Consider the following 16,221-nt stretch of genomic DNA (forward strand, 5'->3'; position numbering starts at 1 on the left):
GTTCAAATTCTCAGCGTTTTGTTTGTTTGATTTTCTCTTATTCTCAGCCCGGATCATCCCTTTAATCAGAGCAGAAAAATATAAAGAAGAAGGTTGATGAAGGTTAGATGAAAATCTGTCAAAGAATAAACGAAGCAATGATTCATTTTCAAATGCTGATTATGTGGCGTCACAGAAGAACAGCTTCTTCAACCGTTGTGTGCTATTTATTTCACAAATCCCCTTTTCAAAAAAAAAAAAAGGGGGGGTAGTTGTGCGGTGGATATATCAACAGATAATGATTATAAACATTGATATCTATATAACGTTTTACACCAAAGATTCAAACGCTGTAAATCACAGGAGTAAGTCCATTCATTCAGAGTATGCGAGTCTATTCGTTTATGTACACGTTAAATGATTACATTTCAGTAACAAAACCATGCGCCTGCGCACTTAAGTTTTTCAGATCAATTCATGAATAATTCGTGTACCACTGCCGCTGCGCTAGCAGGTACGTCAATAATACATGTGTCCGGTACAGGTTACCGTCCAGTAACGGTAACACAATTTTATTTCATTCTAGCATCAGGGAATAAACATACAAAACGGTCTCAATTACTTATTATTTTGTTGATATCATTACTATTATTATTATTAACATTATCATCATTATTATCATTATCGTTATTTTCCGTTATGCAGTATGACAAATTCAACGAGACAAGACGGGGGCGGCTCTGGAGGTCAACGATGTCGACGGTCCGGAGTATTTACACGATGGTTAATCTTACCCGGTCTGTTCATGGCGTCTTTTCTAGAACTAGGATCAGCAAGAACACTTTCGCTTTTTCTCGATGACTTCACATTTCAGTTTGATGTCAGCACTTCATACATCGGTGCGATTTACGGTCTTGCCACTGGAATGCCGTACTTCTTGGGTATGGTATTAATTCAACGGTTAAGGTCTTGTTAAAGATACTGAAATTTACTGAAAAATGATAAAATTCTGTTTAATTCGATATCATTGAGATTCCAAAGTATTTATCGATGGGAATTATATGCCTACCTGGTTATCATGAACATAGTTGATAGGCTTCTTCTTTATCGTCTTCTTCTTCTCCTCCTTCTTCTTCTCCTTCTTCTTCTCGGGTCACAACACAAATCATGTCCAGTCATGCCAGTGGGGTGTATATGATCTGGCTTTGGGGTTGAAAGACTCCAGATCTTTGGCAGTGTGTGGCTCTGGCCAGAAGGGGCAGGCCTAAATGTGATGCATCGTCTGGTCCTCCCCACAGTCGCAGGTAGTGTATCCTTCCTTACTTTAAGCCCCAGTCACATATAGATCCCGGACCACCCCGGACCATCCCGGATCTGATCCGGGGTGGTCCGGGGAGAGATCCGTGTTGGCGCCTTGGGCATCCTTGGAGGTCCGGGGTGGTCCGTGTTGGTCCTTGAACGTCCGGGAGGCCAACACGGCAGTTTTTGACTGTCATAAACATCCGGCGTCATCCGTGGACTGCCGGGTTGGCAAAGCCATCCGGGATGGTCCGTGTGGCTGCCGTGTAGGTCCGTGTAGCTGCCGTGTAGGTCCGTGTAGCTGCCGTGTAGGTCCGTATGGCTGCCTGGAGTATCCTTGGCAGTCCGTGTTCTTTTTTCCCATCAAATCTTTACAACGCTATTTACTTTATGAACTTTTCAGGAGTTGTTAAACAGTTGACACAAACATGCTTAATTTATTTATGATTAAATGGATGATTTAACGATTCAGGATATTTTCTTACGCTTTGGAGATTGGCCCCAACCTAATATTTGTAAACTTAGTGCATGTATCAATAATTATTATTTTTTTTTATATATTTAATCCCAACTTTGTCTGTTATTACTATTTCACATTTCATTTTCTTAAAATAAATGTTATGTACCTGTTACATCAAAATTGTACATTAAGTTTTATACCACTGCCCTGCATCGACAGTTATGCGTCATGACCTGGGCCTATCTTAATTTTTAATATGTTTTCTACTGACTTTGTAAATTTCTTTCCTTTACTGTGATTTCAATAAAGTAATATCAAATCAAATCGAAATTAAATTTGTCGTTCAATATTTAAAGTACTTAACAAAAGGGTAAACTGCGTTGTATAAAAAACAGCGTTTTTACTGGTTAAGGAAGTTTTAAGTTTTGATGTCTTTTTTAAAAACAACATATATGATGTTGCGACAAGGATGAGAAAAAATAAATAAATATCAGCTCATTATTATGAGCAGATTTTCATTTGCCGTGCTGGTCAATATAGCTGCCGTGTTGGTCCTTGAGCTGACGTGTTGGTCCGTGTAGCTGACGTGTTGGTCCGTGTAGCTGACGTGTTGGTCCGTGTTGCTGACGTGTTGGTCCGTGTTGGTCCTTGTAGCTGACGGGTTGGTCCGTGTTGCTGACGTGTTGGTCCGTGTAGCTGACGTGTTGGTCCGTGTTGCTGACGTGTAGGTCCGTGTTGCTGACGTGTAGGTCCGTGTTGACGACGTGCTCTGCCGGCATGGTCCGTGTGAAGATGCCGTGTTTACAGTCATCAACGCTCAATCCGGGGCAAAACGATCCCGGACCTCCCCGGATCATGCCGGCGTTGTCGTGTTGATCCGTGAGGATCCGTGTCTATATGTGACTGGGGCTTTAGCCTATTCTCTGCATAAGGATGTTACTTTGTCCTGTTTCCGCAAGTAGACGATTAAGACATAGTCAGGTTGATTATTCTTCACTTTCACCTGGGGGCAGTGATCCACTAGGTCCACAGGAGAGCTTGTGCGTCACAGATTGGATGTGGTTGGACCAAAGGGCAATCCTTTGTCAACGTGTTAAGTCGAGTTGAATAAACTGCGTCGAGATTATTTTGAGTCTCTTTTTGACAGGTTCATACTTGTAGAGTTGATGAAGAGGGTTATCTTCGTGCTTGTTTTTCCACCCGTGGTGATACCTCTCTTCTGATGTATGATTGGGCAATATCATACAGGAGGTAAAGAACATTTACTCTTGACTGGGTCAATCTGCAGCATGAGATGACATACACCAGAAGGGAACTGCGTACTCAAAAGTGGAGTAGCATCAAACAAAAGCTGTGGTATGATAGTTAGGTCATTTTTTCAATATTGTTTTGACCAGCTTCTTTAGAATGCTATTCCTTGCTTCACCGTTTCCTTTGTCTTGGCAACTTGTTCTTTGTACGAAAGGTACATGTAGATTGATTTGCTGGTGTGTTTCGAACATTTTTCATACTATCGGACCCTGAGTTGCCATTTTGCATCTCTGTTCTTAAGACGCTGTGTTTCCTTTTCTGGATTTGCGCGAAGATAGTTTGCAGCGTAGTAAAGAGTCCATCCTGGCAGAGCATCACTAAGTGCTTTTCTAACTCTTCAAATGGAACTAGTCCAGGATAGGCCCCATAGACAAGGGGTCGAACCTTGTTTTTTTAGATATACAATGTTTTTTTATGGTTTCTTGTCAATTCGAGGGTGCTGATTCCGAATCTGAATGATGCCACTCTTGTAACCTTCAGCATTTCCCGCAAATTGGCAAAATCCAATATGGCCGCCAAAATATGCAAATTACCCATGAAAATAATTGCCAACACATTAGCTATAAAATGCATGTAGTTGTTGTGCAGAAGTGAAATACCAATTGGAAAAAGCGATATTTGACAAAATATTTATTTTATTGGACTAAACATGCATGTTGGTTGGGTAAACAAAAAAACCCAGCAAACATGCATGTTCAATTTGTACAAAATATTATATTGGGTAAAAATTTACTCAGTGTTTTTAAGTGTAGCATACGGGTGGTTTATAGTACTTTGGATTGGTTGGCCGTTCGTGTAGATGTTAAAAAGAAGGGGGTCAACGACACCTCCTTGTGGAATACCATTTTTAGGCCTCCGCCATCTGCTGCTAGAACCATTGAGATGCACAAAGACCGCCGGTTTGAGAGAATGTTCTCGACCAGCTGCGTGAAATTGACGTACTTGGTCATCTCCAAGACTTTCTTCATAAGTGTCAGCAGCTGACTACAGGACTTTCCCAGTCTGAATCCTGCTTGTTGCAGCATAAAGGAACCCATCCATAAAGAGAGAAATGTGGTTGAGTAGGAGGAGCTTTTCAAAGAGGTTATATGTGTGACAGAGCAGAGAACTCTTTGGGCTGGCTGGGTCTTTGCCTGGTTTATGGAAGGCGACTACCTTCGATTTCCTTTCATTCGCTTTTCCTCCCTTTCCTGTCACTTTTCTTCTTTTTCTCCGCTCTCTCTCCTCCCTTTCTTTTGTCATTCCCCTCGTTTTTTTTGGTTTTTTTTTTTTTTTGGGGGGGGGGGGAGGGGGGGGGGGTGTTTTCCTGTTGGCAAACAGCGAGTTTCCGTGGAGGCCCCGAAAATCCCTGGCTATTGAATTGTATGACCCATGCATAAAATATTGCTGAAAGGAAATAAAACGTTGGTATAATTCATATTTATCTTGAACTTCATATTTTTCATGTACATGTATATCGTTTCATTTAAAAGAATGTCTTTTTTCTGCTGCTGATGTTCCTCTCCTCCCACTTCCCATTCTTCAGCATTTATCACTGTGCCTCTGCTGCGGTATTTCTCGGTCCGACAGCTTACTATGCTTGGTGGTATATTCGTATCAGGAGGACTGATTGCTGCCTCGTTCACCACGTCAGCGCCACAGATAACTGCTGCTTTGATTCTGTCTGGTAAGCTCCTTGTCCCGAGACACTGCAAAATCAGGACAGTGCTACGGTCATACCATTTTCCTGACATATTTTCTCTACAACATTGTTTTGCCTGTAATGTTTATTTTATTTTCAATGGTATGCTGTCCTGATATTGCAGTGTCTCGGGACGTTAGCCCAATAACGTCACCAACCACATTCATGGTATTCTCTTTGTTCTTTTCCGTTTATGTTTTGTGATATTCTACGTGATTTAATCTTTGTTTGTTACGAAATAGCCTCACCTTTGGGTAAGAAAAAAAGAAAAAAAAATGTAAATCGTATTATATACATTTTCTGCTTCTTCACTCCCCCCAGGTTTCGGATGGACCTTCATATTTTTGCCAACTAGCTCGAGCCCTGCTGAATACTTTCCTGATCTGTTTGAGATTGTGACTGGAGTCGCATTTTCAGGTGCTAGTGTCGGAGTGATGGTGATGCCTTGGCTCTTTGATACGATCAATGCATTTTATGGATGGAGAGGCGGTCTTCTGATGTTGGGTGCCTTGAATTCCCAATATATTTTAATCGGTTCCCTTCTAAAACCTACCAAAGGGAGACGTACAAGAAAGAATGCCCACGCAACCCATGACGGTGGCAAATCTCAAATACACAATAGCCTTGATGTTGAAGCAGATCAAGTTGGTGTAGACATTAAACGCGGATGCGATCAATCTCAAACAGGGACGTGCAGCGTTTTAGAAGGATCAACCATGTCACTACCGTCTTATACCGATCACAGTGAAAATGAGGCCGAAAAAGCTTGTACTTATCATGGCGATGTCGCCAAATTTCCACTTGACACAAACGTCAGTAAGGACCTAAAATTCGACAGTCATTTGATTGCAGATTATGGCGGTAATAATGGATTTGTTAACGCGAGCTATGAAGCAGATCCGCTTCATGAAGTACACACAAGGAAAATGTCACATCAAGGTCGTAGTCCAGAATCGAAACGGCACAGTGTGATAAAGGAGAAATACGTAAAGCCGTCAACAAACCTTTCCAATTGCGATGAATATGAGGTTGAATCAATCCCTGCAGAGCATGAAAATGTACAGTCAGCAACAACAAACCCCAACCATGTCAACCATGTCAACGGAAAGAGGGTATCCACAGCAGATGCTGAATTGGTCGAAATCCATATAACCGATACTAAGTCCAGCGACAAGGTCGGACGCGAAGTCGCCGACAACACTTGCTCTTTCAGGGCATTATCTTCAGTTGCACGGTTTTTCAAAGGACATCCCAAAATGATCATAATTTGTTTCCAGGTGTACCTTTTCGCCTTTACCTACGCTGCCTGGGTCCTCTTTACCATCCCTAACGCTCTAGCAAAAGGCCTCTCTGACACGAGGGCCGCCCAGCTCTCAATCGCAGGTGGAGTCGCGAACTTCATCGGTCGATTCTCTTGTGGCTTTATCACCTCTAAAGAACGGGCGAGTACTGAAATTTGGTACATGATCGCGAATGTCATTTCATCGATAGCATTTTTCGCGAATTATGTGGCCGATTCCTTCTGGTTCCTGACAGTCCTCTCGGTTGTGTTTGGCTTTTCCATCGGTTTCAAGTCACCTGCACACTTCACTCTCGTCATGAAAGCAGTTGGGAAGGAACACTTCAAGACGGGAGTAGGAATTATATTTCTTATTGGCGGCTCTGTCTTCCCTTTCGTTGGATTAATATCAGGTTTGTTTACTCTCTCTGTACTTATTTTTCATAAATTTCAATTCAGAAATCATTTTCTAATAAATCTCTTTAGCGAAGAATAACTCTCTGATATATCCAGGGGGCTCCCCGTTATTTAAACCTTCGAATAATAACCTGGCAAGAAAAACAATGAAATACCACTCTCAGAGATCCTTAATTCACCTTCAATAATTGTCTTATCAATTTTTTCTGTATATCTCTGTTTGCGTGTCATGATACTTTCAGTAGGCCTAATTACGTATTCCGTCAATGATTTCATACTTCTCTATTCTCTATCAACAAAGGTGCAATCTATGATCGGACTCAATCCTATGACATCACATTTTGCATCATGGGGGCTCTGGATATCTTTGCCGCAATTATCATTTGCATCCCTATAGCCTGGAACAGATTCTGCAGAAGAACTAGAGCCTGACTCTTCGGATTGATAGCAGGGCCTCTTTCAGGATATCCGTTTCATTTAAAGGTCAATAGGGAAAAATCCGAAAAGCATAATGCTGAAAATTTCATCAAAATAAGATGTAAAATAAGAAAGTTATGACAGTTTAAAGTTTCGTTTATTTTCTACAAAATAGTTACATGCACACTTTAGTCAGATGCAAATGAGAGAATCGATGATGTCCCTCACTCACTATTTCTTTTGTTTTTTCATTGTTTGAATCATACAATATTTCATTTTTTACAGATTTGACAGTAGGGACCAACTTGACTGAACCATAACATGATAAATCATGGTAATCCACATGTTCAGGGAGGAATAAAACTTTGTTTCACAGGACAATGAGGAGAAAATTAGAATATTTCATATTTCGTATAATAGAATACAAAAGAAATCCTGAGTGATGTCATCAGTTCTCTCATTTGCATACCGACCGGGATGTGTATATAACTATTTTGTGAATTGAGCAAAACTTTAAATGTCATAACTTTCTCATTTTACATTCAATTTTGATGAAATTTTCAGTGTTGCGCTTGATAGATATTTCTCTTTTTATTCAGATCAGCTTTTCGTTGGGGTGGACTTGTACTTTAAGGACTTGTCTTTTACAGATGTATTATATAATTATACATTTTATATAGCGCTTCATACTTTGTGTTTCTAAGCGATTTGCATTGTAATTATTATTACCCTGGTCATAGACGTAACCCCACATGTAACGTGAACCGCGCGTCTTCACTCCACTCCTTGGGAGTATCCTGGTCTGGCAACCCTGTCTATTGGTGCACACATGCCACACTGACATTCACACCATCCCGCGTACCCATTTAACACCTGGGTGGAGAGTGACAAACGGAAATTAACGCCGGGTGGGATTCGAACCCTCCACCCTTTGTTTAAAAGTCCAGTAACTAACCTCTAGGCCTATACTACGACTACGAAACCTCCATAGAATATACATGCCTAACGCGGCTCGATAGGTGAAAGGATGGATTGAAAAGGGGATTCATGCGCCAATGGTGTACGTGTGTGTGCGGCGCGTGCGGGGTTGGGTAGGGGTAAGGATGGTTCTGTCCTACAGTGTAATGGATGATCGCGGTAATCCTGGTGATATATCACATGTCTGAAAGCCCTACCGACGCTTTGCTCGGATTCGAATCCACTACTCAATATCAATTCATAAACTATATTTGTCAGGGGACCGCTTTAGCAGGTGTTGCAGGGATCGTAACGAAGACGGCAAACGGCTTCGTCGGGTAAGCCCCCGAGGTGAAAAACACGTCTTTCGCTGATCATATGTGACGTGTTAAAAACCCATAAGCCAGGCGCCATGTTTACGCTATCCAATGTGGCGTAGGCGGGCGCACAAAGTTACAACTTTGCCAGGGTGATTGGAAAAAAAAATAATAAGGTTTGAGAATAAATAATGCAAGGTGTTCTGGAGTAGTGGTGTAGGTTCTTGCTGTAGCTTTTTTTTTTATATTGCCTCAAATTACAGTTTACAAGGAATTTAATATTTTACATGTTTTCTCCTCTTATTATTTCTCTTAAAATATCTTTCAACTCGATTGGATTCTTCGTTAAATTGATACATTTTAAGTATCTTTACGGAAAATATACGCATAGTTTGAACACTTTTTTATTTCTTAGTTAAAGATACCGCCTATTGAACAACCTGCGCTTTTGCAAAGTCACTATATCCCCTTAGGTTGAAAATGAATTGATATCATTTGTACAAGTGCATTGATTGCATTCTTAACTTGAAATTATGATCATCCTCACGGAAATGTTGCATCAAAATCATTTTTTTTTCTTGCTGAAGGTTTTTTGCGCTTTCCTTTCTGTTTAGTAAACGGATTTCAAATTAGAATGCTAAATGTAAAAAGAGGAAAAGTGAGAGAGAAAGAGAGAGAGAGAGAGAGAGAGATTAACCTTTGTCACCGTATCCTATTTTACTGTACAATTCAGCAACAAAGATGCAGTTGAAATTAAACAAAAAAAATCACAGATCAAACCTTCAAAAGGTTAAACATTTGTCATTCGAAGTTGCACAACCTCATTGGTGAAACAAGCGTACGCATATACTCACTCTCTGCGCTTATAACCATGTAGACAATCTGAAATAAGATTACGTACGCCAGCGCAATAGTTAACTATATTGACCGTGTCACCTGATAGATCAGTGTTTATATAATGGTGTTGTCTCACTCCCAAAGGCCCCGGAGTGGATATTTCAAATGTCTATTGACTTTAACATATTTGTAATCAAAACATAATTTATCATCCTGCATGTATAGGTTTACAGGTTGGCCGCTTAACCGATCGAGTAAGTCGATTCTCGGTCGGAATTATAATAATATAGATAGAGATTGCCCTCACTCTTATTAAAGGGGTATGAAACCCTGTAAACAAATTAAATTATCTGTAAACAGACAAATATAATAATGAACAAAGTTTGAGAAGAATTAAAAACATAATGAGAAAGTTATGAGCAATTAAATGTCGACATCCTTCAATTGGCAATGCGACCAACATGTGTATGTCAATTACTTTTCTACATATTTTACTTAAATTGCGATTTTTATCAAGTGTAATCATAATTTAGGGATTTTTTCATGGGAGGATATGTTATACGGGTTCCATAAAATACAAATAGTTTGTACTATGATAAGAATGAGCAAAAAATATATGTTTTGGGGTATATTTTCCGCATACATTCGTAATTCCGAAGCTTCGTTATTCCGAAGGTTCGTATATTCCGAAGGTTCGTTATTCCGAAGGTTCGTATTTCCGAAGGTTCGTAATTCCGAAGGTTCGTTAGTCCGAAAACGAAATGAGGTTCGTAATTCCGAAGGTTCGTTAGTCCGAAATCGAAGTGAGGTTCGTAATTCCGAAGGTTCGTTAATCCGAAAACGAAATGAGGTTCGTAATTCCGAAGGTTCGTTAGTCCGAAAACTAAATGATTAACGAGCCATATTTCGTTTTTGGACTAACGAACCTTCGGAACAACGAACCTTATTTCTTTTTCGGATTAACGAACCTTCGAAAGAACGAACCTTATTTCGTTTTCGGATTAACGGACCTTCGGAACATTGAACCTTATTTCGTTTTCGGATTATTAAACCTTCGGAATAACGCCACAAATGTTCGGATTAACGAACCCTTTTACATTTTCGGATTAACGAACATCGAGGTATAGGCAATTTACGTGTTTCGGAATAACGAACCTTCAGAATTACGAAGTGTAACCATATTTTCAGTGTACAAAGGGGAGAGTAATATTTATGTTACAACACAAATGTTGGTCGCATTGCCGATGGGAAGATCTCCACAGCAGTAGTGATTTCGACATTCAAAAGCTTATAATTTCCCTATTGTATAATTGGTCTCACATTTCCATTCATCTTATGATTTCTTTTTCTGCTTCCATACAGATTACCCTGATCAAAGAGATTCATTTTCAATTAAGGTTTGCTTTAAGATTTGTGAAAGGTCAATAATGAGAATCATGTTCGGTGTCACTTAATTTTTTTGACCTAGAAACGCAATTTTTTTAAATTGTTATTCCTTGTGTAAATTTGAAAGTCTATCAATTAGTAAATATAACCCCTCTTGATGTTTTTTTTAAAGAAATGAATTTGAGCACTAACAAATTTACTGAATGTAGGCTATATAAGAAAGATTGTTAAAAATTAAGACCAATTTTGTTTATGGTCACAACTACAACAGCCTGTTCTTGTATTTTGAAAGGGAACCCAATTACAATTAATTTACATGTAAAATCGCACGATTTCTCAATAAACATATATTTTCAATATCAATCACATCAAAACCAATGTAGGGTGTACACAATCATAATTAAAATTATTATATTCACTTTTCTTCTGGGGGGGGGGGATTTATGAAAACTGAAAATAAGGAGCCATCCCCGTTTTCACAAAGACTTTCCTCCCATTCCCCTTGTTCTCATTTCATTTGGGTTTAATTCGGTTCTTTAAAATCCATTACGTTTGATCTACAAGTCTTCACTCAAAGATGTTATAAAATACTTTTTAGATAGCAATCGGGGGAGATACAATACCTATTTGCCATTCCCCTGTCATTCCATAGCTTCGTTCTTAATTAGCAGGGTTATTACAATGGTCATGGGATGGCGGATTTATCCAGTCTCAACATTTCCACAAGGATTCAACTATAAGTATGCTTTAATGCCTTGGTAAGATATTCATAGATTCATTGGGAAACATTTCATCTTTATGACCAGATTCCGGAAGAGTACGGGAGTAGAATTCATAATTTTCTTTTTCTTTCACTGATTCCACGATTTCACCACTACAGTAGCAGATAAAAAGATGGATCATCTTTACCATCAAAAACGAGTATGAACATTAAAGGTAAATGCTAGTTTTGGTAACAATATCAAAATGAGTTCGTACAGAATCCAATGAAATGACCACCAAAGTGTCTGTTTGTATAAATAAAACGCATGTGCCAAAGGATTCTGGAAGAAATTGTGTAATTGCTGAGAAATCAGCAAATAAGCACAGGATTCGGGTAGAGCCGCGTCGGGCCCGACGCTCAAAGCAATAATTATACACTGTCCCACGTGCGCTTATCTGTGTTGGGGAAGTTCAGTCTGAACATTTTTCAGCGTAGATTTCAAGATTTCACAAAGTTCAGTTTATGTAACTGTACCAGATCTAGATCCTCGATGATATACTGACAATTAAGCATGGTTTTACAGACTTTCTCATGAAATCAGTGTTTACTGCAACTACTGGAATTTCTCTTTAATTGCTGCATCAGGTACGGGATACGCCCAATTTCCATTAGCATGATCACTCTAATTCTCATTCTTAGTCCTCCTGAATATTTTGTCCATTTCAAATGTTCTTCTAGTTCCTATATTTTTCGAATCTCGTCTTTCCTCCCATAAGTCAACTCCGGTTTCATTTGTCTAGTTTAAATCCAGGAATAATACATAAAAAGGCTGAAGAAGATGCTCTTCTTGGTTAAATAGGTTTATCCGGCTGGAATGCTATCGTTTTTCGAATTTCAGTATATTATTATTTTTTGTTGAATAATCTATTCTTATTCATGCAAATACATGAATTCCTTAATATAAAAACATAATACATTAAAAGCAGAAGTTCATACAGCTTAAGTGATTTCCTCTCCCTAAAAATAGACGAATCCGACTGAAGTGGAATATTCGAAATTTACGAAATGTCATGTGGATTTTTTTGTAGTTTTTAGTGTTTCATTCCTCGGCAATGATGTATATTATGCACGTATGGAAGTAATTTAGACGGTCTCGAATTTGAATTTGATTAAACGAAAAATATATAGGCCTACATTTGAATGAACCTTCAAAGTTTTTCGATTGTTAATTACATAATCATTCTCAAATATGATAGGATCCACGCTCTTTAGAAGCATGGCTTCTCAGTGGATCCCCTTATTTCCATACGCATTTCACATTGTTTTGTTCAAGCTTTTGTTACTATGGAATTATGATATTATACGATATATATCATTCATTCATCTGTATTTGTTTTGTAAATCATATTTTGTTTGAATTTGTATTTGATGTACGTACATTTGTGATCGAAGTGAAATAAATTTCTTGAATCTTGAAAACATGATGGACACTTTTGATCCTTTGAAGTGACATACATGTATATCACCCCTTGTTGGGCTTTCTCTTTTAGCCGCAACTCTACAAACACACCACGGATTGATGTTGGCGGGACTAGAGGGTCCTTGTAGAGTGGCAAATTCTGACGCGAATTAATCTTGTCGTAGGATTGATAATTGGAAGCGAGTTATTTGATATCCTTTTAACATCCGTAATGGAAATGTTTAGCCGTGAGTAGTCCCTCTATCAAGTGGGATTTCAAGAGAAGCTAATTATGAGGAGAGGGCCCTCAGGGGTTGTAGAAAATGAAGTAATGTGAAGGACCGGACCGGCTGTTAAAGATAGAAAAGTAAAGATTTGAAGACATCCTTGGCACTTACTATGAACTCCTTGTTTGAAAGTTATGCAATTTTAAGAGGGTAGGTCGTTAATGTCTCCACGAACATGACGAACACAACATAAGTGAACCAGTCAATTTAAAATTAGAGGGGTACAGGATGTCACCTGAGGGGTGTTTGCTAAGGGCGTGCACCTGTGCCCTTTGCGACCGTCTAGGCCTATTTGTTCTTATTGTTAAAAGTCAAGTTCACCCCTGATTTTTTATAACAAGTGCACACCTATATAGTTATCAATAATGCATATAGCATTTCCATTTATTTGAAAGCAGGATGAAAGAGCATCGTAGATTAAATGCCCAGCTAACGGGCATAGGTGCCGCGGCGGCCGGTGATCGAACCCCCGACTTTCCATGTATAGCCAGGCGCCTTAGACCACTCGGCCACGCCACCTTTGATTTGAATCTTTAGAGAAAAATCAAGCAAGCATAACGCTGAAATGTTTATCAAAATCGGAGGTAAAATAAGAAAGTTATGGCATTTTTAAGTTTCGCTTATTTTTCACAAAACAGTCATATGCACAGCTCAGTGCTACGCAAATGAGAGAGTCGATGATGTCCCTCACTCACTATTTCTTATTTTATTGTTTAAATTATGCAATATTTCATTTCTTACAGATTTGATAATAAGAACCGACTTGACTTAACCATAAATTGTTAAAATATGGTAATTCCGCATGTTCAGAGAGGAATAACATTTTGTTGCACATGACAATGAGGAGAAAATTAGAATACATGTGTATTTCATATTTCATACAATAAATTAAAGCGAAATTAAGCGATATTGTAAAATGTCATAATTTTCTTATTTTACATCCGATTTTTTATATAAAATTGTCAGTGTTATGCTTGTTGGATTTTCTTCCTTTTGTTCAAATCTAATTTTTGTTGGGGTGGAAACCAAGTACACCAAGACCACTTTCTTATTAGATGTCCTGTATCAGTGGGCTCGGTGAGTAAAGATCATTACGACCAAGGGACGTTATAAGCAATATTTTCGACCACCTAGCTTATCATCCTCTGAATTGTTGTAACGTACATTATACCGAGATCATGTAGACCGCTTTCATGTAAACTCACTCCTTTCCGGGGAGGGGGGGGGGGGGGGGGGGGTTAACGACCGGTTGATATTTCCGACTGGCCCTGGGGGCCACTTCCGGCTAAAGAGGACCAGTTCACGTCCAGTACCTGACTCACACTCTAGGTCGTAGCAGATAACAGGGGGTCAAATTATATTGGTTCAGTCAAGCACCCGGCTATTGCATAAGCTTAAACAAAATATTAATATATATCTGAGTAACACTGTGGGAACAAATGAATAATTAATTTGAACGATAGTTATTATCGATATTGAAAAGTAGTTGGTTTTATAAAGGTTCGTTGACTTTACCTCTTTACCATATTAAATAAGCTAACAACAATCCCTCCCCAAGAAGTAATACATGCATGAATGAATAAATAAAATGAAATAAAATAAAGACATTGTAATGAATCAAAAATCAATTAATCAGTCAAGAGAGAACAATTAGATCATGAAATGACAGTCCGAATACCCCCCCTAAAAAATATATATTTATTTGTTTATTTATGTATTATATATTTGTATGTCTAATTTAGAAAAAAAATACTTTACAAAGGCGCCCCGCAGTTGAAAAAATCACCATTCAACGTGAAAATGTACAAACAATAGCAGAAATATGTTCACAGCAGGTCAAACCGGAATAGAGCATAACACATATATATTTGATCCTCTTTATATTTTCCAAAAGTAAGAAGGTGAAATTTATTGACGAAGCGATATTAACTTTTTTTCTTATTACCAAATGCCATGACCTACGTTCTTGTGGGTGTATATGCATATTATTTAAATTTTTCAATTTGCATATTATAACAAAATCATCTCGCAAGTGTTTTTGTACCTCCATTAATGTTTCACTGTGATTAAGAATGGCTTTATCGTCAGCATTGAGAGACATTTTACAATGGAAATGCAAATTTATGTCACACATGTCATTTATAAAAAGGACAAAATATCAATGGACCTAATATAGATCCCTGAGGAACGCCTTGTTGAATATTCAAACGTAAACTGGAAAAAATATCAACTGTAACAAATTGTCTCTGGTCTCTTATATATTATTCCATCCAGTCGTATCATATCTATTTAATACCATAAAACTTCAGCTTTGCAATAATAAATTGTGTGGAATAGCATCAACACTTTTGCGAAGATATTCTCGAGAAACCTTAAACTGCATTCTCTCTTTTCTTTCTTTCATTTTTTTTTGGGGGGTGCTGTTTAATTTTCTGATCCGTCTTTCGTTCCCGTGGGATTTTATTTGCACAATGCCACTTATCAGCATCTAAGAAATGAACTTCATGCTATCATTAATGTTTTTGGAATTCAAAAATAAAAACTAAACCAAACAAACAAAAGTACAAAGATGTTCGATCACCTGCTAGAGTTGCCTGTTCTTCGAAAAGAATCGCCATCAATACAACTTCACGCATCGGCTTAGTAAAGAATATTGTTGATCGTCACAATAATGGCAACCTGATAAGAATACGGACATTTTATTCCCTTTTCCTCCTCAAGTGAATTTCATTCATTAAACCACTGACATTCCACTTGATGAAGACACATTCATCAATCCCAAAGGATCACTCCTGCATCCTTAGCCCCATCAACCACGCCACTTATGCCACACCACATACATACGTCTTACTTCAGTTTTAAGATCAGCGCACACTATGCGATCTGATGCAGTGCGATTTTTTTTTTTAATAAATCGCCTTTTGCATTAAATGTGAAGGTACCACGAAGTATATTTATTTATTTGAAGTTCGGCATTATGTTAGGGATAATAAAATCACAATTTTGCTTTGCGGTAAGCCCTGTGGTCGAAAGAAAGTCCAAATCGGCTTCAAGTAGCAGCCGACGATGACGTTATAGCGTCAACATGACCAAGATGTAAGATCATATATTTCAAGGGGTTGTGTGAATGGACCTGATATCTATGTTGCACATGGAAGTCGCCGATCGGAGGCTCTGCAACTATGCCTAATATCGTTTTTAAAATTGAGGTCTCTCATATTCCGGCATAGATAGAAAAGATTGAGGATCTTCCGCCTCCTCTCGAACTCGCCGGTATCCACCAGATTCCGCCGGAATACAGTCGAATTTGCATACTATTCATAGCACGAAGAACGTCCATCATAATCATAATGAAAGCTGGACATGGGTCATACATTTCTCAAAATGTGACTGCCCCTTCCCGAGACGTGCAACTTTATCAGTCTGCAGGCA

General features: G+C 38.6%; 1 protein-coding gene across 1 annotated transcript; it reads left to right on the plus strand.

Annotated features, from left to right (window-relative positions):
- Window positions 1–685: 685 nt before the first annotated feature.
- Window positions 686–7,163, plus strand: LOC135155257 (uncharacterized). Its single transcript, XM_064104182.1, has 4 exons — window positions 686–920; window positions 4,575–4,715; window positions 5,052–6,422; window positions 7,129–7,163. Exons 1-4 carry the CDS (start codon window positions 686–688, stop codon window positions 7,161–7,163), a joined length of 1,782 nt encoding a protein of 593 aa, XP_063960252.1.
- Window positions 7,164–16,221: the final 9,058 nt, after the last annotated feature.

This window comes from Lytechinus pictus, chromosome 8 (genome assembly GCF_037042905.1).
Source record: "Lytechinus pictus isolate F3 Inbred chromosome 8, Lp3.0, whole genome shotgun sequence".
In the NCBI taxonomy this organism is placed as follows: domain Eukaryota; kingdom Metazoa; phylum Echinodermata; class Echinoidea; order Temnopleuroida; family Toxopneustidae; genus Lytechinus; species Lytechinus pictus.

Coding starts and splice junctions, on each gene's coding strand:
- LOC135155257 (XM_064104182.1), top strand. CDS start 686: ATGACAAATTCAACGAGACAAGACGGGGGCGGCTCTGGAGGTCAACGA. Junction 4,716..5,051: donor TGCTGCTTTGATTCTGTCTG/GTAAGCTCCTTG, acceptor CACTCCCCCCAG/GTTTCGGATGGACCTTCATA. Junction 6,423..7,128: donor TTTCGTTGGATTAATATCAG/GTTTGTTTACTC, acceptor CATTTTTTACAG/ATTTGACAGTAGGGACCAAC.